Source organism: Salmo salar, chromosome 20 (genome assembly GCF_965601325.2).
Source record: "Salmo salar chromosome 20, fSalSal1, whole genome shotgun sequence".
In the NCBI taxonomy this organism is placed as follows: domain Eukaryota; kingdom Metazoa; phylum Chordata; class Actinopteri; order Salmoniformes; family Salmonidae; genus Salmo; species Salmo salar.
In genome coordinates, this window is record NC_138310.1 from 40,568,662 (window position 1) to 40,596,053 (window position 27,392).

General features: G+C 43.4%; 2 protein-coding genes across 8 annotated transcripts in view; one reads left to right on the top strand and one right to left on the bottom strand.

The window, feature by feature from the left end:
• Positions 1–20,328, top strand: part of LOC106580610 (dual specificity protein phosphatase CDC14A) — a 29,132-nt gene extending 8,804 nt beyond the window's left edge. For 2 of the 7 annotated variants that reach the window (XM_014161849.3, XM_045703320.2), the window contains exons 12-17: positions 102–199; positions 13,652–13,699; positions 13,807–13,893; positions 14,186–14,354; positions 14,766–14,831; positions 15,108–20,328. In XM_014161849.3, coding sequence (XP_014017324.1) covers positions 102–199; positions 13,652–13,699; positions 13,807–13,893; positions 14,186–14,354; positions 14,766–14,831; positions 15,108–15,128 — 489 coding nt within the window. In that variant the 3' untranslated portion in view covers positions 15,129–20,328. Of the gene's footprint in view, positions 1–101; positions 200–12,692; positions 12,868–13,651; positions 13,700–13,806; positions 13,894–14,185; positions 14,355–14,765; positions 14,832–15,107 lie in introns of those variants that run through there. The other 5 variants (XM_045703321.2, XM_014161853.3, XM_014161852.3 and 2 more) reach the window with 5 other exon arrangements.
• On the bottom strand, positions 18,836–23,919 carry LOC106580612 (intracellular hyaluronan-binding protein 4). Its single transcript, XM_014161856.3, has 8 exons — positions 23,468–23,919; positions 22,368–22,509; positions 22,025–22,135; positions 21,856–21,933; positions 21,641–21,727; positions 21,312–21,483; positions 21,004–21,177; positions 18,836–19,155 (listed from the first exon to the last, which is right to left on the bottom strand). Exons 1-8 carry the CDS (start codon positions 23,736–23,738, stop codon positions 19,090–19,092), a joined length of 1,101 nt encoding a protein of 366 aa, XP_014017331.3. The 5' UTR covers positions 23,739–23,919; the 3' UTR covers positions 18,836–19,089.
• Positions 23,920–27,392: the final 3,473 nt, after the last annotated feature.

Here is a 27,392-nt window from a genome sequence, read left to right on the forward strand (position 1 = left end):
TTCACGTAAAGAAGGGAGGGAATGGTAAGCAAATGTATTCATCTCCTTTTCTTTTTTTACACATTCTTTGAATTTTTGTCTCCCTCTTCTAACTTCCTCAGTATAGTGACGATGAGGAGAGGAATGGCATCACCCAGGGTGATAAACTGCGAGCCCTGAAGAGCAAGAGGCAGGCGAGAACATCCACAGGCTCCCTATCGTAAGTCTCCGATCGGCCTACAACTCCCACCATGCATCACACTGACTTGTTTCGGGGGGATAGGAGCAGCCTGTGTAGTCAGCTTATCCAAGTCATTTTGATGTTTAGAGGAAGTTGAGGTCTCATCTGCATTATAACTTGAGATCTTTTGATATTGTTGTGGGGTTTCCTTTTTTCAGGTCATTTCATGCCCCACCATGCATTCTTGGGTGACAAGTATTTGATTTTTGCCTTAAGATAGCTGGCCCATTATACCCATCTACTATGGGTTTCTATACAGCTTTTGTGTTGAATGGAGTTCAGCTTAGTTTTACAGCTTTAATTACCTTAATATAACAGTCAGATTGTTCTGTTTGTGCCATGTATTTGGTCTAGTAATCATGGCTTATTTTCCAATGACTGCCTCAGAACCTTACCATAAAGCTGCCACTCAGGATCCTAACACGGATTGATTGTTGATTATACTGGCTATGTTGAATGACTGAAAGTAGTCATTCAAAGTATGCCTAGTAATGTATGCCTAGCCCATGTGGGCTAGGCGTACTTTACTATTTTAATGGGTGCCAGATTTGCTATTTTAAAGGGTCCCATGTTGGCACATCCAATGAGAATCCAAATGTTATTGTTGTGGAACATTTGGTGCCAACATGGACAGTTTGCAGGCAACTGTGTACACCTATGGCTGTGGGTTTTGTTATCCCGTGGCAGGCAGGCGGTAGTACATTGCTGGAGCCTCTTAGGCATCGTGTGGCCAGAGTGCTGTCTGGAGTGTCTGCATTTTAAAATGTAGCAGAGAGACAGAGGGGGGGAAAACACAGAGAGGAAGTGAGGTTTTGTATAATGGAGGTAAGTGCATGTCACTTCCTGTCTGACTAGCTTCCTCTTCCTGTATAAATTGTGCCATGCCAATGGATGTGTGGCTTTTGGGTGACCGCGGTACGATAAGGTAGGCAGTGGATGGATGCATAATGTGATTAATGATTTTGGTCACCTGTTCTGGCACGTGCTGCTTTGATCTGCACCGGCTAGCAAGGGTGAGAATCCACTGTAGAGGCGGTTCAGAGGACTACTTGTACTATTGATGTGAGACAGAATGTGCTTTCTCCATCAGGAAACACCAATATGCTCTGAGATGCTGTGAATCGCAGGCCAAACCTTAAACTCCTAATAAACTGAATCATAATCTAGCTACCTATTTTTCATTTTTATTTTTCCCCCTCTGTGAAAGGGACTAAAATGCACAATGCAACATTGACTGTGGGCACGTGTGATCTGTTTTTTACCGATGCACGACTTAAAGCATGATTTAACCTTTGACATGCATGGCCTCTGTATTGTATGTGTGTAATATGTATTAAGTGTTGGGCCGGGTTGAATATAAAATGCTGCAAATTTATATTTTTCCATTGTGTTTGTGACTGGGTCAGTGCCTGTGTACTGTTCAAGTCTTGCTTCCTCCTGCTTAAAAGTCCTCTATTGAACCAAACCCACATCTATCTTGGAAGAATCCCTCGGACTCTTGTGGTAGTAAAGGTTCAAGCACCATAGGCTACATCTGTCCCTTGTACTCTTGTCTTTGGAATTATATTGCTCTTATTGCCAGTAAGTCTCAATTTCTATCCTGAATTGACCACTATCTGCCACAGGCACCTTTACAGACTTTTGAGAGTAGCCTACACGTGATTGTGACATGCCCTTGGTGTTCTCCGTGGGACAACATTTGGCTTTTTTTTTTTTTTTTTCACTTATTTATTACTTTAATATTTACATTTACATTTGTCATTTAGCAGACGCTCTTATCCAGAGCGACTTACAGTAGTGAATGCATACATTTCATACATTTTTCTCCGTACTGGTCCCCCGTGGGAATCGAACCCACAACCCTGGCGTTGCAAACACCATGCTCTACCAACTGAACCACACGGGACCTTTTTTAGGTGATTTTTGTATTCACACACACATTGTGAAGCCTTTCTTCAGGTGTGTAGGCCTATATATATCTCAGCAAAAAAAAGAAATGTCCTCTCACTGTCAACTGCGTTTTTATTTTCAGCAAACGTAACATGTGGAAATATTTGTATGAACATAACAAGATTCAACAACTTAGACATAAACTGAACAAGTTCCACAGACATGTGACTAACATAAATGGAATAATATGTCCCTGAACAAAGGGGGGGGGGGGGTCAAAATCAAAAGTAACAGTCAGTATCTGGTGTGGCCACAGGCTGCATTAAGTACTGCAGTACATCTCCTCCTCATGGACTGCACCAGATTTGCCAGTTCTTGCTGTGAGATGGTACCCCACTCTACCACCAAGGCACCTGCAAGTTCACAGACATTTCTGGGGGGAATGGCCCTAGCCCTCACCCTCCGATCAAAGAGGTCCGAGACATGCTCAATGGGATTGAGATCCGGGCTGACATTCCGGTCTTGCAGGAAATCACGCACAGAACGAGCAGTATGGCTGGCGGCATTGTCATGGTGGAGGGTCATGTCAGGATGAGCCTGCAGGAAGGTTACCACATGAGGGAGGAGGATGTCTTCCCTGTAACGCACAACGTTGAGATTGCCTGCAATGACAACAAGCTCAGTCTGATGATTCTGTGACACACCGCCCCAGACCATGACTGACCCTCCACCTCCAAATCGATCCCACTCCAGAGTACAGAACTCGGTGTAATGCTCATTCCTTTGACGATAAACGCGAATCCGACCATCACGTCCTGTCTGGTCCAGCGACGGTGGGTTTGTGCCCATAGGCGACATTGTTGCCGGTGATGCCTGGTGCGGACCTGCCTTACACCAGGCCTACAAGCCCTCAGTCCAGCCTCAGCCTATTGCGGACAGTCTGAGCACTGATGGAGGGATTGTGCGTTCCTAGTGTAACTCGGGCAGTTGTTGTTGCCACCCTGTACCTGTTCCGCAGGTGTGATGTTCTGAGTCAGTAGAAAGGCCTCTTTATTGTCCGAAGTATTCATAACTGTGACCTTAATTGCCTACCGTCTGTAACCTGTTAGTGTCTTAACGACCGTTCCACAGGTGCATGTTCATTAATTGTCTATGGTTCATTGAACAAGCATGGGAAACAGTGTTTAAACTCTTTACAATGAAGATCTGTGAATTTATTTGGATTTTTACGAATTATCTTTGAAATGCAGGGTCCTGAAAAAAGGACATTTCTTTTTTTTGCTGTGTGTGTGTGTATGTATATGTTATGCAGCTTTTCTTCAGTTGACTAGGCCTATATACAGTTGAAGTCGGAAGTTTACATACAAATGTATTTATATAGCTCTTCTTACGTCAGCTGATATATCAATGTGCTGTACAGAAACCCAGCCTAAAACCCCAAACAGCAAGCAATGCAGGTGTAGAAGCACAGTGGCTAGGAAAAACTCCCTAGAAAGGCCAAAACCTAGTAAGAAACCTAGAGAGGAACCAGGCTATGAGGGGTGGCCAGTCCTCTTCTGCCGGGTGGAGATTATAACAGAACAGGGCCAAGATGTTCAAATGTACATAAATGACCAGCATGGTCAAATAAAAACAATCACAGTAGTTGACGAGGGTGCAACAAGTCAGCCCCTCAGGAGTAAATGTCAGTTGGCTTTTCATAGCCGATCATTGAGAGTATCTCTACCGCTCCTGCTGTCTCTAAAGAGTGGAAAACAGCAGGTCTGGGACATGTAGCACATCCGGTGAACAGGTCAGGGCTCCATAGCCGCAGGCAGAACAATTGAAACTGGAGCAGCAGCACGGCCAGGTGGACTGGGGGCAGCAAGGAGTCATCATGCCAGGTAGTCCTGAGGCATGGTCCTAGGGCTCAGGTCCTCCGAGAGAATTAGAGAGCATACTTAAATTCACACAGGACACCGGATAAGACAGGAGAAATACTCCAGATATAACAGACTGACCCTAGCCCCCCGACACATTAACTACTGCAGCATAAATACTGGAGGCTGAGACAGGAGGGGTCAGGAGACACTGTGGCCCCATCCGATGATACCCCAGGACAGGGCCAAACAGGCAGGATATAACCCCACCCACTTTGCCAAAGCACAGCCCCCACACCACTAGAGGGATATCTTCAACCACCAACTTACCATCCTGAGACAAGGCCGAGTATAGCCCACAAAGGTCTCCGTCACGGCACAACCCAAGGGGGGGGGGGGCGCCAACGCAGGCAGGAAGACCACGTCAGTGACTCAACCCACTCAAGTGACGCACCCCTCCTAGGGACGGCATGGAAGAACACCAGTAAGCCAGTGACTCAGCTCCTGTAATAGGGTTAGAGGCAGAGAATCCCAGTGGAGAGAGGGGAACCGGCCAGGCAGAGACAGCAAGGGCGGTTCGTTGCTCCAGAGCCTTTCCGTTCACCTTCACACTCCTGGGCCAGACTACACTCAATCATATGAGCTACTGAAGAGATGAGTCTTCTGTAAAGATTTAAAGGTTGAGACCGAGTCTGCGTCTCTCACATGAGTAGGCAGACCATTCTATAAAAATAGAGCTCTATAGGAGAAAGCCCTGCCTCCAGCTGTTTGCTTAGAAATTCGATAGACAATTAGGAGGCCTGCGTCTTGTGACCGTAGCGTACGTGTAGGTATGTACGGCAGGACCAAATCGGAAAGATGGGTAGGAGCAAGCCCATGTAATGCTTTGCAGGTTAGCAGTAAAACCTTGAAATCAGCCCTTGCCTTAACAGGAAGCCAGTGTAGGGAGGCTAGCACTGGAGTAATATGATCAAATTTTTGTGTTCTAGTCAGGATTCTTGCAACCGTATTTAGCACTAACTGACGTTTATTTAGTGCTTTATCCAGGTAGCCGGAAAGTAGAGCATTGAAGTAGTCTAACCTAGAAGTAACAAAAGCATGGATTAATTTTTCAGCATAATTTTTGGACAGAAAGTTTCTGATTTTTGCAATGTTACATAGATGGAAAAAAGCTGTCCTTGAAACAGTCTTGATATGTTCTTCAAAAGAGAGATCAGGGTCCAGAGTAACGCCGAGGTCCTTCAGTTTTTTATTTGAGACGACTGTACAACCATCAAGATGAATTGTCAGATTCAACAGAAGATCTCTTTTGTTTCTTGGGACCTAGAACAAGCATCTCTGTTTTGTCCGAATTTAAAAGTAGAAAGTTTGCAGCCATCCACTTCCTTATGTCTGAAACACAGGCTTCTAGCAAGGGCAATTTTGGGGCTTCACCATGTTTCATTGAAATGTACAGCTGTGTGTCATCCGCATAGCAGTGAAAGTTAACATTATGTTTTCGAATGACATCTCGAAGAGGTCAAATATATAGTGAAAACAATAGTGGTCCTAAAACGGAACTTTGAGGAACACCGAAATTTACAGTTGATTTGTCAGAGGACAAACCATTCACAGAGACAAACTGATATCGTTCTGACAGATAAGAGCTAAACCAGGCCAGAACTTGACCGTGTAGACCAATTTGGGTTTCCAATCTCTCCAAAAGAATGTGGTGATCAATGGTATCAAAAGCAGCACTAAGGTCTAGGAGCACGAGGACAGATGCAGAGCCTCGGTCTGACGCCATTAAAAGGTCATTTACCACCTTCACAAGTGCAGTCTCAGTGCTATGATGGGGTCTAAAACCAGACTGAAGCGTTTCGTATACATTGTTTATCTTCAGGAAGGCAGTGAGTTGCTGCGCAACAGCTTTTTTTTAAATCTTTGAGAGGAATGGGAGATTCGATATAGGCCGATAGTTTTTTTATATTTTCTGGGTCAAGGTTTGGCTTTTTCAAGAGAGGCTTTATTACTGCCACTTTTAATGAGTTTGGTACACATCCAGTGGATAGAGAGCCGTTTATTATGTTCAACATAGGAGGGCCAAGCACAGGAAGCAGCTCTTTCAGTAGTTTAGTTGGAATAGGGTCCAGTATGCAGCTTGAAGGTTTAGAGGCCATGGTTATTTTCATCATTGTGTCAAGAGATATAGTACTAAAACACTTGAGTGTCTCCCTTGATCCTAGGTCCTGGCAGAGTTGTGCAGACTCAGGACAAATGGGCTTTGGAGGAATACGCAGATTTAAAGAGGAGTCCGTAATTTGCGTTCTAATGATCATGATCTTTTCCTCAAAGAAGTTAATGAATTTATTACTGCTGAAGTGAAAGCCATCCTCTCTTGGGGAATGCTGCTTTTTAGTTAGCTTTGCGACAGTATCAAAAATAAATTTAGGATTGTTCTTATTTTCCTCAATTAAGTTGGAAAAATAGGATGATTGAGCAGCAGTGAGGGCTCTTCGATACTGCACGGTACTGTCTTTCCAAGCTAGTCGGAAGACTTCCAGTTTGGTGTGGCGCCATTTCCGTTCCAATTTTCTGGAAGCTTGTTTCAGACCTCGGGTATTTTCTGTATACCAAGGAGCTAGTTTCTTATGACAAATGTTTTTAGGGGTGCAACTGCATCTAGGGTATTGCGCAAGGTTAAATTGAGTTCCTCAGTTAGGTGGTTAACTGATTTTTGTCCTCTGACGTCCTTGGGTAGGCAGAGGGAGTCTGGAAGGGCATCAAGGAATTATTGGGTTGTCTGAGAATTTATAGCACGACTTTTGATGTGCCTTGGTTGGGGTCTGAGCAGATTATTTGTTGTTATTGCAAAAGTAATAAAATGGTGGTCCGATAGTCCAGGATTATGAGGAAAAACATTAAGATCCACAACATTTATTCCATGGGACAAAACTAGGTCCAGAGTATGACTGTGGCAGTGAGTAGGTTCAGAGACATGTTGGACAAAACCCACTGAGTCGATGATGGCTCTGAAAGCCTTTTGGAGTGGGTCTGTGGACTTTTCCATGTGAATATTAAAGTCACCAAAAATTAGAATATTATCTGATATGACTACAAGGTCCGATTAGGAATTCAGGGAACTCAGTGAGGAACGCTGTATATGGCCCAGGAGGCCTGTAAACAGTAGCTATAAAAAGTGATTGAGTAGGCTGCATAGATTTCATGACTAGAGGCTTAAAAAACGAAAACGTTTTTTACATTTTTTTGTAAATTGAAATTTGCTATCGTAAATGTTAGCAGCACAGGGGATATGGTTACTAGTGTAACCAGGAGGTGAGGCCTCATTTAATACAGTAAATTCATCAGGCTTAAGCCATGTTTCAGTCAGGCCAATCACATAAAGATTATGATCAGTGATTAGTTCATTGACTATAACTGCCTTTGAAGTGAGGGATCTAACATTAAGTAGCCCTATTTTGAGATGTGAGGTATCACGATCTCTTTCAATAATGGCAGGAATGGAGGTCTTTATGCTAGTGAGATTGCTAAGTCGAACACCGCCATGTTTAGTTTTGCCAAACCTAGGTCGAGGCACAGACACTGTCTCAATGTGGATAGCTGAGCTGACTACCCTGACAACGCTAGTGGCAGACTCCACTAAGCTGGCAGGCTGGCTAACAGCCTGCTGCCTGGCCTGCACCCTATTTCATTGTGGAGCTAGGGGAGTTAGAGCCCTGTCTATGTTCGTAGATGAGAGCACCCCTCCAGCTAGGATGGAGTCCGTCACTCCTCAACAGGCCAGGTTTGGTCCTGTTTGTGGGTGTGTCCCAGAAAGAGGGACAATTATCTACAAATTCTATCTTTTGGGAGGGGCAGAAAACAGTTTAACCAGCGATTGAGTTGTGAGACTCTGCTGTAGAGCTCATCACTCCCGCTAACTGGGAGGGGGCCAGAGACAATTACTCAATGCCGACACATCTTTCTAGCTGATTTACATGCTGAAGCTATGTTGCGTTTGGTGACCTCTGACTGTTTCATCCTAACATCGTTGGTGCCGACGTGGATAACAATATCTCTATACACTCGCCAGTTTTAGCTTTAGCCAGCACCATCTTTAGATTAGCCTTAACATCGGTAGCCCTGCCCCCTGGTAAACAGTGTATGATCGCTGGATGATTCGTTTTAAGTCTAATATTGCGGGGAATGGAGTCGCCAATGACTAGGGTTTTCAAATAGTCAGAGCTAATGGTGGGAAGCTTCGGCGTCTCAGACCCCGTAACGGGAGGAGTAGAGACCAGAGAAGGCTCGGCCTCTGACTCCGACTCGCTGCTTAATGGGGAGAACCGGTTGAAAGTTTCTGTCAGCTGAATGAGCGACACCGATTGAGCATTCCTACAGCATTTCCCTCCAGAAGCCATGAGAAAGTTGTCCGGCTGCGGGGACCGTGCGAGGGGATTTATACTAACGTTACTATCTGTACTTAATGGTGGCACAGACGCTTTCATCCTTTCCTACACTGAAATTACCCTTGCCTAATGATTGCGTCTGAAGCTGGGCTTGCAGCACAGCTATCCTCGCCGTAAGGCGATCGTTCTCCTGTATATTATGAGAACAGTGACTGCAATTTAGAAGGCATCATGTTAATGTTACTACTTAGCTTCGGCTGTTGGAAGTCCTGACGAACCATGTCCAGATAAAACGTCCAGAGTGAAAAAGTTGAATGAAAAAAAGTGAGTGAGGGGGAAAACTCAAAATATAAACGGTAATTAAAAAAACCGTAAAGTTGACAGGTAGCGAAGTAAAGGTTGGCAAAACGTAGATGGAGTCGTTAACTCGTTTTTCAACCACTCCACAAATTTCTTGTTAACAAACTATAGTTTTGGCAAGTCGGTTAGGACATCTACTTTGTGCATGACATAAGTAATTTTTCCAACAATTGTTTAAAAACAGATTATTTCACTTACAATTCACTGTGTCACAATTCCAGTGGGTCACAAGTTTACATACACTAAGTTGACTGTGCCTTTAAACAGCTTGGAAACTTCCAGAAAATTATGTCATGGCTTTAGAAGCTTCTGATAGGCTAATTGACATAATTTGAGTCAACTGGAGGTGTACCTGTGGATGTATTTCAAGGCCTACCTTCAAACTCAGTGCCTCGTTGCTTGCATCATGGGAAAATCAAAAGAAATCATCCAAGACCTCAGAAAAAAAATTATAGACCTCCACAAGTCTGGTTCATCCTTGGGAGCAATTTCCAAACGCCTGAAGGTACCACGTTCATCTGTACAAACAATAGTACGCAAGTATAAACGCCATGGGACCACGCAGCAGGCATACCGCCCAGGAAGGAGACTCGTTCTGTCTTCTAGAGATGAACGTACTTTGGTGCGAAAAGTGCAAATCAATCCCAGAACCACAGTAAAGGACCTTCTGAAGATGCTGGAGGAAACGGGTACAAAAGTATCTATATCCACAGTAAAACTAATCCTATATCGACATAACCTGAAAGGCCACTCACCAAGGAAGAAGCCACTGCTCCAAAACTGCCATAAAAAAGCCAGACCCCGGTTTGCAACTGCACATGGGGACAAAGATCGTACTTTTTGGAGAAATGTCCTCTGGTTTGATGAAACAAAAATAGAACTGTTTGGCCATAATGACCATCATTATGTTTGGAGGAAAAAGGGGGAGGCTTGCAAGCTGAAGAACACCATCCCAACCTTGAAGCACGGGGGTGGCTGCATCATGTTGTGGGGGTGCTTTGCTGCAGGACGGACTGGTGCACTTCACAAAATAGATGGCGTCATGAGCAAGGAAAATTTTCTGGATATATTGAAGCAACATCTCAAAACATCAGTCAGAAAGTTAAAACTTGGTCGCAAATGGGTCTTCCAAATGGACAATGACCCCAGGCATACTTCCAAAGTTGTGGCAAAATGGCTTAAGGAGAACAAAGTCAAGGTATTGGAGTGGCCATCACAAAGCCCTGACCTCAATCCTATAGAAAATGTGTGGGCAGAACTGAAAAAGTGTGTGCGAGCAAGGAGGCCTACAAACCTGACTCAGTTACACCAGCTCTGTCAGGAGGAATGGGCCAAAATTCACCTAACTTATTGTGGAACGCTACCTGAAATGTTTGACCCAAGTTAAACAATGTAAAGGCAATGCTACCAAAAACTATTTGAGTGTATGTAAACTTCTGACCCACTGGGAATCTGATGAAATAAATAAAAGCTGAAATAAATCATTATCTCTACGATTATTCTGACATTCCACATTCTTAAAATAAGTGGTGATCCTAACTGACCTAAAACGGAATTTTTACTTGGATTAAATGTCAGGAATTGTGAAAAACTGAGTTTAAATGTATTCGGCTAAGGTGTATGTAAACTTCTGACTTCAACTATGTATGTATGTATGTATATATATATATATATATATATATATATATATATATATATATCCAAGACCAAATATAGCATATTTGGTGTACCTCGATCACTTCAGAGGTGAAGTCTGATTTAGTGTTTTCTTTTATTTTTATTTATACTGCTCAAAAAAATAAAGGGAACACTTAAACAACACAATGAATCTCCAAGTCAATCACACTTCTGTGAAATCAAACTGTCCACTTAGGAAGCAACACTGATTGACAATACATTTCACATGCTGTTGTGCAAATGGAATAGACAACAGGTAGAAATTATAGGCAATTAGCAAGACACCCCCAATAAAGGAGTGGTTCTGCAGGTGGTGACCACAGACCACTTCTCAGTTTCTATGCTTGCTGGCTGATGTTTTGGTCACTTTTGAATGCTGGCGGTGCTTTCACTCTAGTGGTAGCATGAGATGGAGTCTACAACCCACACAAGTGGCTCAGGTAGTGCAGCTCATCCAGGATGGCACATCAATGTGAGCTGTGGCAAAAAGGTTTGCTGTGTCTGTCAGCGTAGTGTCCAGAGCATGGAGGTGCTACCAGGAGACAGGCCAGTACATCAGGAGACGTGGAGGAGGCCGTAGGAAGGCAACAACCCAGCAGCAGGACCGCTACCTCCGCCTTTGTGCAAGGAGGAGCACTGCCAGAGCCCTGCAAAATGACCTCCAGCAGTCCACAAATGTGCATGTGTCTGCTCAAACGGTCAGAAACAGACTCCATGATGGTGGTATGAGGGCCCGACGTCCACAGGTGGGGGTTGTGCTTACAGCCCAACACCGTGCAGTACGTTTGGCATTTGCCAGAGAACACCAAGATTGGCAAATTCGCCACTGGCGCCCTGTGCTCTTCACAGATGAAAGCAGGTTCACACTGAGCACATGTGACAGAGTCTGGAGATGCCGTGGAGAACGTTCTGCTGCCTGCAACATCCTCCAGCATGACCGGTTTGGCGGTGGGTCAGTCATGGTGTGGGGTGGCATTTCTTTGGAGGGCCGCACAGCCCTCCATGTGCTCGCCAGAGGTAGCCTGACTGCCATTAGGTACCGAGATGAGATCCTCAGACCCCTTGTGAGACCATATGCTGATGCGGTTGGCCCTGGGTTCCTCCTAATGCAAGACAATGCTAGACCTAATGTGGCTGGAGTGTGTCAGCAGTTCCTGCAAGAGGGAGGCATTGATGCTATGGACTGGCCCGCCCGTTCCCCAGACCTGAATCCAATTGAGCACATCTGGGACATCATGTCTCGCTCCATCCACCAACGCCACGTTGCACCACAGACTGTCCAGGAGTTGGCGGATGCTTTAGTCCAGGTCTGGGAGGAGATCCCTCAGGAGACCATCCGCCACCTCATCAGGAGCATGCCCAGGTGTTGTAGGGAGGTCATACAGGCACGTGGAGGCCACACACACTACTGAGCCTCATTTTGACTTGTTTTAAGGACATTACATCAAAGTTGGATCAGCCTGTAGTGTGGTTTTCCACTTTAATTTTGAGTGTGACTCCAAATCCAGACCTCCATGGGTTGATAAATTGGATTTCCATTGATTATTTTTGTGTGATTTTGTTGTCAGCACATTCAACTATGTAAAGAAAAAAGTATTTCATAACATTATTTCATTCATTCAGATCTAGGATGTGTTATTTTAGTGTTCCCTTTATTTTTTTGAGCAGTGTATATATTAAACGTTTCTTCGGGTGACTAGGCCTATATATGCATTGTGTCTTTGATTGAAGTCAGTCTTACAGAAAACTAGAAGCAAGCTTTCATGTTTCCCCATTTTTAAAACACTCTTAGGCCTATACCTCTGCAAACACAGAAGATGGTAGACTCTGAAAGGTGCTGTTATCACTGCATAGGGTCAAAGTCCCAGTCCACCGTTTGGGAAACACTTTTAGCATGCTGTGGAAAACAAATTGTCTAAAATCAATGCCAGAACTTAGGTGAGACTTGAGTAGTTAGTCAAAACCTTGCAGGTACCCCTTTCTGCTGTGGTGTAATGTGAAAAGGCTTTACTTGTTAGCCTGGTTCTGCTAGTGAATATGTAGCCTGGTTGTCTAACAGTTTCAGCATGTAATAATACCACTTTCTTACTTTGTCAAGCAAGACAACCAGATGGCTTTAGTAGAAAGGGTCTGTCACCCAGGCTAGTGGATGTGTAGGACTCTTGACGGGGCGTTGGCTATGCCTGACCCAGTCCGTGGGGGAGGAGAAAAAGTGAGATTCTCTCTGTCTATCCTTCCTTCCTTTCTCTGTCATGTTTTTGTTTCTGTTCTGTTTGTTGGATGTTTTCCCCCTCTTAGATGGTTGGTAGCCATGCTGCTCTCGTCCCTGTGTAGCCTTGCCCTGTGGTGGATTGTGTATGGCTTCCCTTCTTCCATCCTGCATTTCTGTATAGACGGGTTAGGATTTCACTGAGCTCTCCTGCCAGTCTGTCCCCCAAACCCTTCCCCCTTCCGGAGTCTAACTGAGAATGCTGTAAGTGTATCCCTTCCTTTATTTACCCCCTCCTCAACACCAGTTTATGTGCCTGGCCCTGTCTCCCGCCCCCCCATCCTCACCTCGCTTTACACTTCTAAACTGGCTACATGTTTGTCACCCCCTGGCTGCAAAGGAAGTTTATATTTTTGAAAATGAGGAGGGCAGGAATCACGTTTCTATGGTCTGTTATTTATAACGCTGTGTCCTCCTTGGCTGACTGATTGTCCTGAGTTTAACTTTAAGTACGGCAAGTAATAACCATAGCCTTTACATTTCACTCCCTGAATCTCTGTTTTGGAATAATGATTCCCTTCGCTGCAAAGCCAATGCAAATCCCTTCCACCCAACACTGAATGTTGCACTTATATTAATTTATCAAAGGAGATCATTTTCAAATTAATAATTAAGTGCCCTAATACATCAACTAGCTTATATTTTACCTCTCAGGCCTCCAGAACCTGAGCAAACAACAATGCTTTTATTGCCTCAAATTCCCCTCGCTTTGCCTCAAACTTTTAAAGTTGGGGATAACTAATTTGAACCTCTCAGAGCCTTAGGTTAATGAATGATGGTTCCATTGCATTACGAGAATAATTGATTGTGTAATTAAATTTACTTGGATCAATGATCTTAGAATTCTGGAATATTCTGCAGTTGCTGCCTGTTTGCTCTCACCTTCAGTCTTTGCATCTCCAAGCTGTGGTCTCAATCTCCTCCTGTCTTTCCCCCTCGCTTGCTGTTGGTGTTGAAATATTGTGTGTGTGTGTTTGTTTATTTACAGACAAGAAGAGAACAAGATTCACACCAGGTCCTCATCGCAGTCTTTAAGGTACTTAAACACATCCTGAATGTCTCACACACTCACTTTCTACACACACACACCCGTTGAGGACGTTGAGCATCACCATTAAAGTGTGAATTGTGTGTCTGCTTCAGGATTCTCCTGCAGTCTAGTGGGCCTGATGCCTCAGACAATAGGAAGAGAACCAGAACCTCGCTGCCTGCCAACAGTGTGGGGGGCAGGTTAGTGGCAATGTCTCCAATGAGCCGTCCTAGAGAATTCAAACTACTACTTTCATTGACAGCGGTGCATGATTTATGTGAAAGTTAATATTGGGTGTGTGTAACTTAAGTTAGGATTTGGCTCGGGCACTATTTCTCATATTTACTAGCTCATTCATATTAAATGGCTTGCGTTGCAACTCTTTGTTTACTCAGTCATACAGAAAAGAGTTAACACGTGTGTAAAGTAAACTGGACAGAACCAGCCATAGCCATTCATGGTTCCAATAACCCATTCCCTCCTCTCCGCCAGCTCCCTGTGCAGCTCCAGACTAGCCAGGTCTCTAGGCAGCATGCATGTAGTGGCCAGCGACAGAGAGCCAGTGTGCTGTGAGTCCAGTGGCTGCAATAGAGACACAGCCGCCAACGCAGGCAGCACAGGCAACCTGCCCAACCTAAACATGCTGCAGGCCCCTCAGAAGGCAAGCCCACCTAGCCTCTCCTCAACCCCTTTCTCTGGGCTCAACCTCACTCTCTCCTACTCCGTTCTTCCTCCACATACCAAGGTCTGCTTAACTGAGCCTTTGCATTTCACATGACCTTCCAAAAACGTTCAAGCTCTCAACGCTCCAGCTCAAACACTTGGAACACTCTCTGCAGCGCCTCACACTCCCTATGGCTCCTTGCATGTTCTATTAGAATGGCTGATCCAGAGTATGACTGGCTATAGCGTCTCTGGACTTTACTGCTCACACGGTCTCCTTGCTTTCAGACTCCGGCAACCTGTCATTGGCTGTTTGGGATTCTGCTGACATGAATCATTGTTCTACAAGGGGAATCACATGTCCCTTTCCTTCCCCCTGTTTTCTTCTTTGTAATTTCCCTCTTAACAGACGCACTGTGTCCAGAGGACGGAAAACTCGATGTTCTTTACAATCAGTGCGCTTTACGAGACTATGGTATCTATTTCCTTTTTCTATCCTCGTCTCACTGCTCTGTTCTATGCTATTGTTAGTGTGCAAAATGTCTCCAGTCAACCTCTTCTCCTTTTCATTTAGTCCTTTATTACTATTATAATGGACAGACTGCATGCATAGTAAAATCTGCCACATTTTTTACCCCTAGGGTCTAATGAATAGAAGCCAATGTAGTGTTATTGAGCATTTTGAGGTGTATGATCTGTATGTCCCATTTCTCTCTTCCTGGGTGTAATTGTGTGCTTTCTGTCCCTTCAGTCACTCCATACCCAAAGCTAGAGCTCCTCTACTGCGCTGAGCCTGAGGTTCTGGAATTCTAAGGGAGTACAGTCTTCCTGCAGCTCCTGCAAATGGAGATTTTTGTTTTCATTTCTTAAGAGGGACTGGGTTTATTTTACTTGAACCAGTCCAGTCAATTGCTGATTTTAAGGGATGTTGATGAGGAAATGTGATGTCTCTGTTTTTGAATGGGAAGAAAAACTATCAGATATGGTTAAGATGTAAACCATGTTCAGTTAGTTTGGAATTTATTTGCCATCCCTTTTTATTACTCTATATATATATATATATATATATATATATATATATATATATATATATATATATAATCTCACTGTTTATATCATGAAACAAAACAGTGTGTGTCCTGGCCATAAGTAGTGGGAATAGTGCCATTTCAAATGTAACTGCCAAAATAAAGGAAACCTTAAGTAACTGAGGGATTCAAAGTATATTGAAAGCAGAGGGGCAGCTAGCTTCAGTTTGCTTCACATTCCAGGTCACAGGCTGACTACAATGCTCGCGTCGAGTGCGCGAGTGTTGCAAAATAAATTTAGAAATCTATATTATTCAATTATTGCACCCACACTGCTCGCGCACGCCAACGAGCATCTGCGTTGCCATGGGCTAAAATAGAAGTCAGTTCTATTTGTGACGCAGATTGCGCTGCAAGTCCTGCCTCTCCCATCTCATTGGTTTATAGAAGTGGGTACCCACGTACCATCTCTTCATTGGTTATACCCACGTGCGTGACTGAAAGACGAACATGGTCAGTGGCGGTAATGCACCTAATTTATGAACGTTGCCAATCACAATATAAAGTCAAAAAAAGCCTAGAACGAGGAGAGATGACTAGAAACAATTCGGTTGACCATTTTATGTGTGGATTAATTGTCGGAGTAGAGGACCTTGTGCATTTCAGGTAAAATAACAACTTAATGTTTATATCCCAGGACAAATTAGCTAGCAACAGCAAGCTCGGTAAATAGGACAAATTAGCTAGCAAGTGCAAGCTAGCTACGTAATTTCCATAAATGTTTAATGCTTTTCGACCTGTCCCCAAATTTTCTGTAATTGGTTCAGAGTTTGTTTTGATATTTTAACCTGTGTGTCGTGATTGCGTTTGGTGTGGGGGGACAAAATACATGTATGCACGATGGCGCATGCGCACAGCCGGTTTGGGTTCTGTGTTAGCCGTGCAGTAGCGTGTGTGGGTAAATTCACTGAGGAAGCCAAGCCAGGAAAAAAAAGCCATATTACAACCTATGTTGTGATAATTGCGTTGTTTGCTTTAAACCCATTCGTTCATACGCCACCATGATACAGTGCATTCGGAAAGAATTAAGACCCCTTGACTTTATCCACATTTTGTTACAGCCTTATTCAAAAATGTATTAAATCATTTATTGTTCTCAATCTACACACAATATCCCATAATGACAAAGCAAAAACAGGTTTTTAGACCATTTTTGCAAATAAAATGAAAAATACTTAATTACATAAGTATTCAGACCCTTTGCTGTGAGACTCAAAATTGAGCTCAGGTGCATCCTGTTTTGCTGCACCAGGAAAACCCACAGTTGCGCTAATCCTTTTATAACAAACATTTATCAAGGGAGGCCAAATGCTTGCTGGCATGAAATTATGAAAACACAGAGATGAAAGAAATAATTTTATATCCTTTGTTTTTAGGTCAAATATTTGGGGAAGCCTGGCATTCATGAATACACGCCACTGTATATACCACAAACCCGAGGTGCCTTATTGCTATTATAAACTGGTTACCAATGTAATTAGAGACATAAAAATGAATGTTTTGTCATTCCCATGGTATACGGTCTATTATATACTGGGTGGTTCGAGCCCTGAATGCTGATTGGCTGACAGCCGTGGTATATCAGACCGTATCCCACAACTTTTACTGCTGTAATTATGTTGGTAACCAGTTTTATAATAGCAATAAGTCACCTCGGGGGTTTGTGATATATGGCCAATATACCATGGCTAAGGGCCGTGTTCAGGTACTCCGCGTTGCTCATAAGAACAGCCCTTAGCCATGGTATATTGGCCATATACCACACCTCGGGCCTTATTGCTTAAATATACCCTGGCTTTCAGCCAATCAGGGTTCAGGGCTTTAACAACCCAGTTTATAATGTGAAATAGGCTATTAGAAGTGCTCTGTCTTGTATTACTTATAATGCACACCTTTTCCCCACTCCTATGGATAAAATGATTGTATAACGTCATACAAAAGTTACTGTTTGAACTTTAAAATACATCCTATCGTTAAATGTTATTATTTTAATGTCTTTAAACATTTAAAATCGGTCATCCCTCATATAAAAGTGATGACGCGATGTTTGCGAGAGGGAGGGAATCTATTTCATTGGTCCAGACACTAAGTAATGGAGTTAGCTCAATCATTCATTGCAGCATAATGTACCTGGCTAAATGATGATCCACTTCTGGGTATCCCAAGTTGAAAGTTACCTCGCTAACTCCTCAAATCAGGTACGTAGTACACGCCTCAAGTTTGAGTTAATTAGGCAATTAACATCCCATAATGCTTAGATTCATTACTTTGAAAGAGGGGTCTCAGCGGGTGTGTGCGTCTATCACCAGGTCCACTGTTGTAGAATCTATGCCCAGGCACATTGACGGCATTTGGGTGGACCTATAAAACACTTGAGGTTCCTTTATTTTGGACGTTGCCTGCTTGTTTACGTTGAAAGTTGCCACAGCAATCCTGAACTGTCAGACTAACATGTCTTGTTTGTTGACAAAGGTCCTTCAGAGCACCACTCAAATGTAACCTTTGATAAGGATAATTTCATGCCCAGTTGCCTAGAAGTGTTTTGTGGATGAGAAGTTGTGAAGAGCTACCGTTAAGCAATTTCTTGTTCAAGAGGGCATCTTTCTGAATGTTGCATATAGAAATGTAACTACAATGCCACCCTGAATCTAGTTTGCCTGCATGTCTATGCCCTTTTACCCAGTGAAGCTTCTCGTCTGTATTTTTGTTGAGATGCTGTACTTAACTGTAAATAAGTCACATTTGATATACTGAAAACATTTGATTTGTACTAGTGTAAATATTTTTGTACTCATGAACCATACTATCACATAATTATTTAAAAAAAAATAAAGTCCTAAAGGGACACCTCATTCGTGACTATCATGCACATGGAGTATAGCAGCTTTAAAAAAAAAAAAAAAAATCTCACCATTGTCTTAATTATTCTCTAAATTACATGTGACAAACTGAGCTCTGTTGGACACCCCTTACTAGTGCCATTCATGGTTTTCCAAGCATTGTACTTGAGTCTTATACACTTAATTGTGCTAGATGAAAGCAGAAAACAGGTAGATAGTTGCTGATCACAGGAGAGAATTGTTCATGTTTGTAGTGTGTGCTGTGAAGGTTCTGAACATTCAGTCTGCAGCTGTACATCAGTCACCACAGAACACCCCTAACTGGTAAGACTGTCTTGTACTTTACACACTTGAGTCAGCCATTCGCAGTAGATCACACCAACTGGGTGTCGTAAGTGGCTATTGAAAATGTAGAATCACTAGAAAATTATAAGAAAATGGACTGCCAATATTCTGTCTGGGGCAGGACACCCACTGTGCAAGCCAACCTCACTGTTTTTGGCTGTTGTGTCCTTAAGAGGAACAGAGTAAGACAAGACACAAGCCATCAGTGCATTTGTCACAGGTCTTATTGAACATTGCTTCAGTCAGAACACAAGCCAGGAGAAATAACAAATGTACACAAGACCAGTGTGTTGGCATAGCAACAAACAGTGCTTAGATTAGAGAGCAACCCATTTCACCAGAGGCAAATGTAAACAGGGAATCCTTTGTAATATAATTAATCTCAAGGCTATAAAAAAAAAAAAAAAAGGCACACTACGTATAAGTTCCCAAAAATGTATTAGGTTAATCACCATATAATTTATCTCCCCACAGCCAATGCAGGGAAGTCATCAGGGTCTTCTGGGTTTGGGGCTAGGATATAAGCCTGGAAAGAAGCACAACAGGACATTACTACAAGTGGGGATAGGATACATTTTTCATGCTTCTGAAATAAGTTCTGTCATGACGTTGGCCTCTTTGGTACAGGGAGGACAGTTGACCCCCTCCCTTTTGCGCCACCACCCAACCTACCTTCCCCCCAACCCAGGCCCTGTGTGAAAGGGTTGTAAAAACTCTAAAATTCCAGGAGAATCTCTGGCCACATGGCCCATAGAGAGACAGGAAATTCTTCCAACTCACAGAATTGGGGAGCCAAGCGACATTTGTGTTCTGGAGAAGGTATGGAAGATTGGTGAAGAATCCAGCTACGAACTGATCCGCTTGGTACCATTTTGTGATACTCAGAAGAGACAATATAGCCATATTACCATAAAACTGTTTATATAATAGCCTCAGCTTGAGACTTGCATCATAATGGTTGTATAGAATGTATTAATAAGGATAAAGCTTTTGTAATACATTGAGATGCTATGTACTGATGTAATGTGATAGAATTGTATCCCTGTAAGCAAGTCTAACTAGTCATAGGCACGCCCCCAGGGACACATACAGGACCAGGGGTCATTTGACAAGCCTGTTCAAGGGTCACTATAAAACCCACCCTGATTTACATTTCTTTAGACCAGGCCTCCACTCCATGGCCAATAGGTTTTACCATCCAATTCCTCTACTGAAAGTGAATTACACCACGTGGTTAACTTTTAGACTATTGATACCGACAGAATAAGAACAAGTCTTCGATATTAATTATTAGTCTGCAGCTCAGTAAATTATATCATCGACCGCGAAGACCAACGAACCATCCATTCTATGACGACATTAATGGATGTCGCTCTGAAAGATCCATTCTAACCGAGAGAGAGAGAGAACGCGGACAAAACTCTCCATCAGAACGACGCTCGAACAACGATCTCGACGACACATGAGCGTAAATATATATTGAGTGCAATTGTTCCCGAATGAGCGAGCCTTCAATTGTAATATTAATGAACTCTGTAGGTGTGCATCCTCAGCTGACTTTTATGATCCATTGTTCAACAGGCCGACCTGCCTGTTTAGCCCACAAGGGCACATTCCTCTACCAATCCTTTGTGACGATAATTACTGTTTGTATGTTTTCTGTTAATTACTTAGTGTAGTAAATAAATGATTAAGACAATTGATGTATGGATGATTTTAGTAAAGACTGGGTTCGTGCAGATCCAACAATTTTCGATGTTTGGAATGAGACTGGACTCGAGGTAAAATACACCATTTAAACCAGAAGATAATCGGCCTATACTATAATAGAATATAATATTATAGTACAGGAAAGTTATTAGGAAAATTATAGCTTTGTAATCTGAATATTTTCCTTGGTGCCCCGATCTAGTTAATTACAATTAAACGATTAATCAGTTTAATCGCATGATAATAATTACAGGGAGCTAATTGATAAACATGTCTTCAGTTTAATGGTACCCCCAAAGACACGACAGTTCTCACCTAACAAAATGGTCAGATTATTTCTTTACGTAATCAGTCATTGTATTTAATAAAAAACATTTCTACCAGGAAATGGTCAAACAGTTGCCGGCAGCATTCATGTCAAAATTAAACTGGTCTGTATAGTCCCGTGTGGCTCAGTTGGTAGAGCATGGTGTTTGCAACGCCAGGGTTGTGGGTTCAATTCCCACGGGGGACCAGTACGGAGAAAAAAAATGTATGCATTCACTACTGTAAGTCGCTCTGGATAAGAGCGTCCGCTAAATGACTAAAATGTAAAAAAATGTATAAAACCCCCTGCCCTAATGTAGTGGTTTCCAGCATCTTGTCTAAAGGAGAGAAGACCTACCTTTTCAGTCATCCCCCCTCTCCCCCCCCTGCCTTGCCCCCTCCCCCCTCGGCTGGGGCGCAGCAGGCTGCCAAAGTTGAACTCCAAGTGGGAAGTGATGTCATTGGCAGACCTGCGCAGACTGGGGAAGTGGCAGTCCTCTTCCTGTTCCTCCACAGACACCGCCTTCAAGTTCTAGGGGAGGAAATGCCAAATGTAGACAACAGAAACACATCAACTTTAATACAAATAAGTGCCAAATTGCTTATGAATGTATGGGTTCTGCCAAAGGTCAAGCTCCACAGCTCTAATCTGAAGGGGTCACTCACCTCAATGCGTTTGGACTTGTGTATTACTCTGGCCTTGGAGGGCACCTTGCAGTCCAGCTTACGGAGGTTAAACTCCGCCTTGGGGCGACTACGCTCCTGCAGGGCCTTCCACTCGTCCAGAGACATCTCCATGTCAACTTGGACCACCACATCCCCCTCCACCTCTGATAGGCTGTGATGAATGGCAGGGATAAATGAAACTGATAAAAAAAATAAACTAGTTGCACTGTGCATCTTCCCAGTACCTATTAATGTTGTTATCACCCCCAAAAGTTGAGATGTGGTGGAGGGCATGCGTTGTATTCCCCCCCCCACGTGCGGTGACTCACTGATTCTCTCCCGCCATCTCTGCTGGCTGTTGGCCGGCCTCAGGTGGGATGCCTCCTGCATCAGGCTTCACATTCACCCCTACATCACTATAGATAAGATCGTAACCAGGCTAAAGATCATAACCAGGCTAAACCATCCATCGCTAGGATTTATAATGTAAAATAATCAATAACAGGTTTATCATTGTAACTTGACCATGTGGTAGGAAACTCACCCCATGGAAATAGGGTCTTGAACACAGCCCCTGTTCCAGGCCACACGTCCTCCTCTCTTCTCCTCAAGGGAGATGCCTCTGAAAGACAAGAACTTCACATTTACCATGTGGTAAACAATGACACTACTTTCACACACAAGTCTCATTTGCAACATTGATAAACACTCACGTTCCACTGTGGCGTTCATATTCTCTCTTGCCCCTCAGGTTGAAGCTACCGGTAGTATCCATGTTTCTGTAGCCACCACCTTGAACTTGGCCATAAGCATAATAAGCTGGCCTGGGGAGAACATAAGTGGAGAAAGTTCAAAGTCCTAATGATGGCCATATGAGACCATTTAAAAAAAATTAAACTTACAAAGTAATGAAATAAAGTTTAATTTGAGCATGGCATTTGCAGTGTCAAACATTTTAGGCTTCTTTGGCCAAGCTCATAGGATAGCCACACACCAGGAAGGCGATGGAACGAGAGAATGTTCCATTTGTCACGTCTCTACAGAAAGGGGACCTACTTCTGGATGGAGTACTCCGGTGGGTGTTCCTCTTGGTTGGTCCTGCGTTCCCCAAGGACACCTCGCCTTGCGCCCCTCTCAGCCCCCACCACCCCTCTGCTCTCATTCTGGACCACGCCCCCTCGGGCAGAACACTTACCACCTGAAAACAGAGATTGAGATGGAGTCAAAATTGTCATGCATGCATCATCTAGAGAACGCAAATTTACTGTAGACACGTTTCTGAGTGGACATAGTATTCCAATATATCTAGTCTACTGAAACACCCATTTGTTCTGCCACTGATTCTAAATGACATTGGAGGGCACAGTGCTGAAAGCACCTAAATCAAATGAAAGCTGGACTTACACAATTTAGAACTAGGACTAGGCTGGCCTGACTGCCAGAATTACGCAGTGGCATTAAGTTATTTTCAGGGTTGAATCATAGCGCCCTATGTTCGTCAATGCAACCATACGAGTGGGTATAACTAGTGGAACGGTCCAACAGGAATCTGTTTTTTTAAAAACTTCGTAAATAACCAGGTTGCCGACAAACGCATACAAAGTTGTAAAGCGGCCGAATAAGATACCGGGTAAGGAGTGTGCCATTTCATAATTTTCACTCACCACGTTTATTCTGAAAAATATCTGCCCTCACTCTGGTAGCCTACGGACAAACATTAGGAATAAACTACGTGGTGAGTTGATACCTATTCTGCAGCTAGTTAACTAGGTGAATTGATCGTGCTACTTTTTGGTACGTTACTTGTTGGCAACCTTGTACTTGACGAAGTTTTTGGAACAGATTCCTGCTGGAACCTTACATATTATACACATCCCAACCATACGACAGAAGAGACTTGCAGTAGGGTGCATCTCTAGTCTGCTGCAGCGACATCCTTTCCCTCATCTTCATTGGCGTGAAAGAATTCCGAACCAGGCTTTACCAAGTACTTTCTTTGGTGTCTAGCTAGTAGCCATTTCATTAAATGAATCCATGCGCACTACACACAATTTCACTTTGACAGAACAGACGCAAGCGCTTTCATTAGCTAGCCAATTAGGCAGTGCCAGCCATTAGCTAACTTTGCTAGCTAGCCTAGTAAACTGGCCACCTGCCTGTTTCATTTCTTGGCAAGTTGTCTTCTCTGTCGGCTAAAACGGGGACCCGCCTATCTCTCTGGGACTCCTTCTGTCCAGGTTTTTTAGGCTTCACTGTCATTTGGTTTGCTTTCTTTTTCTTCTCCTTCTGTACCTCGGCCTGTTTTATAAAGTCAAACGGGTCGGCCTCGTCATCCACAAGCTGACAGAAACGATTCGCCACCACACAACCGTAGTCGTCGGGGAGCATTGCTGCATTTTCGGAAACGCCAATCAACTTCAAAGCCATGGAAATGTAGCTTGCTCATAAGCTAACTTGGCTACCACACAGTACTCAAAGTAGCGAATATAGTTAAACTGCTGAAGTCAACCCACACGTTGTTAAGGTATAACGTGCATCTTACATGAACTTGCTAAACACCTAGTAGAGGCATATAGTTTGGTCGTGAGTTTTAAATGGTTTCACGTGGGGAACTACAAGAGACCTCGCCCATGTCTGTTTAATATTCATGACGCTTAAAGGAGAAGTTTTATTTTTTACAACCATCTCTATTTATCAAGAAAGTCCGGAGAGGACAAGAATCAAATAATTATTTTGTGGAGATTACGAATTATTTATCTCATGATGACAACACAACAAAAGTTGTTTTATCAAGATCATGAGATAAACTATAAATAGGAGTGGACATATTGATGACAGTAGTGTCATAGTCACTGTGTTGCCCAAAGTCGGTCCTGGGCCCCCAGATGCAACATTTTGGTTTTTACCCAAGGACTACACAGCTGATTAAAATAACCAACTCATCATCAAGCTTTGATTATTTGAATCAGCTGTGTAGTGCTATGGCAAAAAAACTAAATGTGCACCCAGGGAGGCCCCAGGACAGAGTTTGGGGAACCCGGGATTAGAGCACATAAACTCAGCAAAAAAAGAAACGTCCCTTTTTCAGGACCCTGTCTTTCAAAGATAATTCGTAAAAATCCAAATAACTTCACATATCTTCATTGTAAAAGGTTTAAACACTGTTTCCCATGCTTGTTTAATGAACCATAAACAATTAATGAACATGCACCTGTGTAACGGTTGTTAAGACACTAACAGCTAACAGACAGTAGGCAATTAAGGTCACAGTTATGAAAACGTAGGACAATAAAGAGACCTTTAAACTGACTCTGAAAAAACACCAAAAGAAAGATGCCCAGGGTCCCTGCTCATCTGTGTGAACGTGCCTTAGGCATGCTGCAAGGAGGCATTATTGCTGCCGATGTGGCCAGGGCAATAAATTGCAATGATCATACTGTGAGACGCCTAAGACCGCACTACAGGGAGACAGGACGGATAGCTAATCATCCTCGCAGTGGCAGACCACGTGTAACAACACCTGTACAGGATCGGTACATCCGAACATCACACCTGCGGGACAGGTACAGGATGGCAACAACAACTGCCCGAGTTACACCAGGAACGCACAATCCCTCCATCAGTGCTCAGACTGTCCGCAATAGGCTGAGAGAGGCTGGACTGAGGGCTTGTAGGCCTATTGTAAGGTAGGTCCTTACCAGACATCACCGGCAACAACGTCGCCCATGGGCACAAACCCACTGTCGCTGAACCAGACAGGACTGGCAAAAGGTGCTCTTCACTGACGAGTCGCGGTTTTGTCTCACCAAGGGTGATGGTCGGATTCGCATTTATCACAGAGGAACACCGAGGCCTGTAATGTGGAGCAGGATCAATTTGGAGGTGGAGGGTCCGTCATGGTCTGGGGTGGTGTGTCACAGCATCATCGGCCTGAGCTTGTTGTCATTGCAGGCAATCTCAACGCTGTGCGTTACAGGAAAGACATCTTCCTCCCTCATGTGGTACCCTTCCTGCAGGCTCATCCTGACATGACCCTCCAGCATGACAATGCCACCAGCCATACTGCTCGTTCTGTGCTCAATTTCCTGCAAGACCGGAATGTCAGTGTTCTGCCATGGCCCGCGAAGAGCCCGGATCTCAATCCCATTGAACACGTCTGGGACCTGTTGGATCGGAGGGTGAGGGCTAGGGCCATTCCCCCCCAGAAATGTCCGGGATATTGCAGGTGCCTTGGTGGAAGAGTGGGGTAACATCTCACAACAAGAACTGGCAAATCTGGTGCAGTCCATGAGGAGGAGATGCACTGCAGTACTTAATGCAGCCTGTGGCCACACCAGCTACTGACTGTTACTTTTGATTTTGCCCCCCCCCCAGGTGCCTTGGTGGAAGAGTGGGGTAACATCTCACAACAAGAACTGGCAAATCTGGTGCAGTCCATGAGGAGGAGATACACTGCAGTACTTAATGCAGCTGGTGACCACACTGTTACATTTGACCCCCCTTTGTTCAGGGACACATTATTCAATTTCTGTTTGTCACGTCTGTGGAACTTGTTCAGTTTATGTCTCAGTTGTTGAATCTTGTTATGTTCATACAAATATTTACACATGTTAAGTTTGCTGAAAAATAAACGCATTTGACAGTGAGAGGACGTTTCCTTTTTTGCTGAGTTTACGATGTAAGTAGTCATGTGCTTAAAGGCCTGGGCCTTCTTATCAAAGCTCCAGCAATAAAAGGGTAAACAATGGCAAACTGAGGAATAACGAACTGCACCTGTTACACCATGTCTAGATTTTCATAACATTTCCCCACCATTTGTGGCTGAAATGACAAGTGGACTGTAACCTACACTACTGTTCAAAACTTTGGGGTCACTTAGAAACTGTGTTTTTGAAAGAAAAGCAAATTTTTTTGGTCCATTAAAATAACATCAAATTGATCAGAAATACATTGTTAATAATGTTGTAAATGACTATTGTAGCTGGAAACGGCTTTTGAATGGAATAAAATATCAAAATCTGATTTTTACTTTGTCATTATGGGGTATTGTGTGTAGATTGATGAGGGGGGGGGGGGGGGGGGGGGCGGACGAATTAATCCATTTTAGAATACGGCTTTAACGTAACAAAATGTGGAAAAAGTAAGTTCAGCAATTGAATTATTTTAATATTACTCTGTAGGCTACTCTGTGCAAGAAGAGTGCCATCCTTCTGCATCGCACATCTGCCTGTAATTATTTACCCATGAGGCAAACTCTGTCATATCCAGGATGTCATACACTCCAGACCTCCTGCCACCTGACTATAACCTGTAATATATTATATAGATGGAAGGGACTTCATCACCCACTGGAGACTTGAAGACAGAACCTTACCCAAGAGAGCTGTGCATGTCAGTGTGTTAGACAGCCAAATCCTTAGATTTGGGCAAATAGAAGATATAAATAGAAATGCCATTCTAGTTCTGATTAAACTGCTGAAGTTGTACTCTACACACAACTGATTTTGATTTGTTAGGTGAAGTGTAGGCATACAGTTGTTATATGCAGATCAATATTATATTTACAGCAGAAAATGTTTTGTCTTTGTAAGACAAACAAATCCATCGTTCTTTTTGTTGATGTATCTACACTCAAGCTGGGTGATGTCTGTACAGGGATATTAGTTCTGGGATTTGTCTCCCAGGAAAGATCTAACAGTGGACATAAGGAGAGACGAGAAGGGACAAAACTAGCCAGTTATAGAATATTGTGTTGTTAGAAAGCTGAGCTGACTGAAGACCGTGCACGGGCATTCAACTCACAGTAATTAATATTGTTTTATTTATTTCACCTTTATTTAACCAGGTAGGCAAGTTGAGAACAAGTTCTCATTTACAACTGCGACCTGGCCAAGACAAAGCAAAGCAGTTCGACACATACAACAACACAGAGTTACACATGGAGTAAAACAAACATAGTCAATAATACAGTAGAAAAATACGTCTATATACAATGTGAGCAAATGAGGTGAGATAAGGGAGGTAAAGGCAATAAATAGACCATGGTGGCGAAGTAAATACAAAATAGCCAGTAAAACACCT

Bases quoted from the DNA above. Each gene is read 5' to 3' on its own strand.
- LOC106580612 (XM_014161856.3), bottom strand. From the start codon at position 23,738: ATGGCTTTGAAGTTGATTGGCGTTTCCGAAAATGCAGCAATGCTCCCC. The intron at 21,484-21,640 runs GTGAGTCACCGC...CATTCATCACAG, and splicing joins GAGATGGCGGGAGAGAATCA to CCTATCAGAGGTGGAGGGGG. The intron at 21,178-21,311 runs GTGAGTGACCCC...TTCCTCCCCTAG, and splicing joins ACAAGTCCAAACGCATTGAG to AACTTGAAGGCGGTGTCTGT.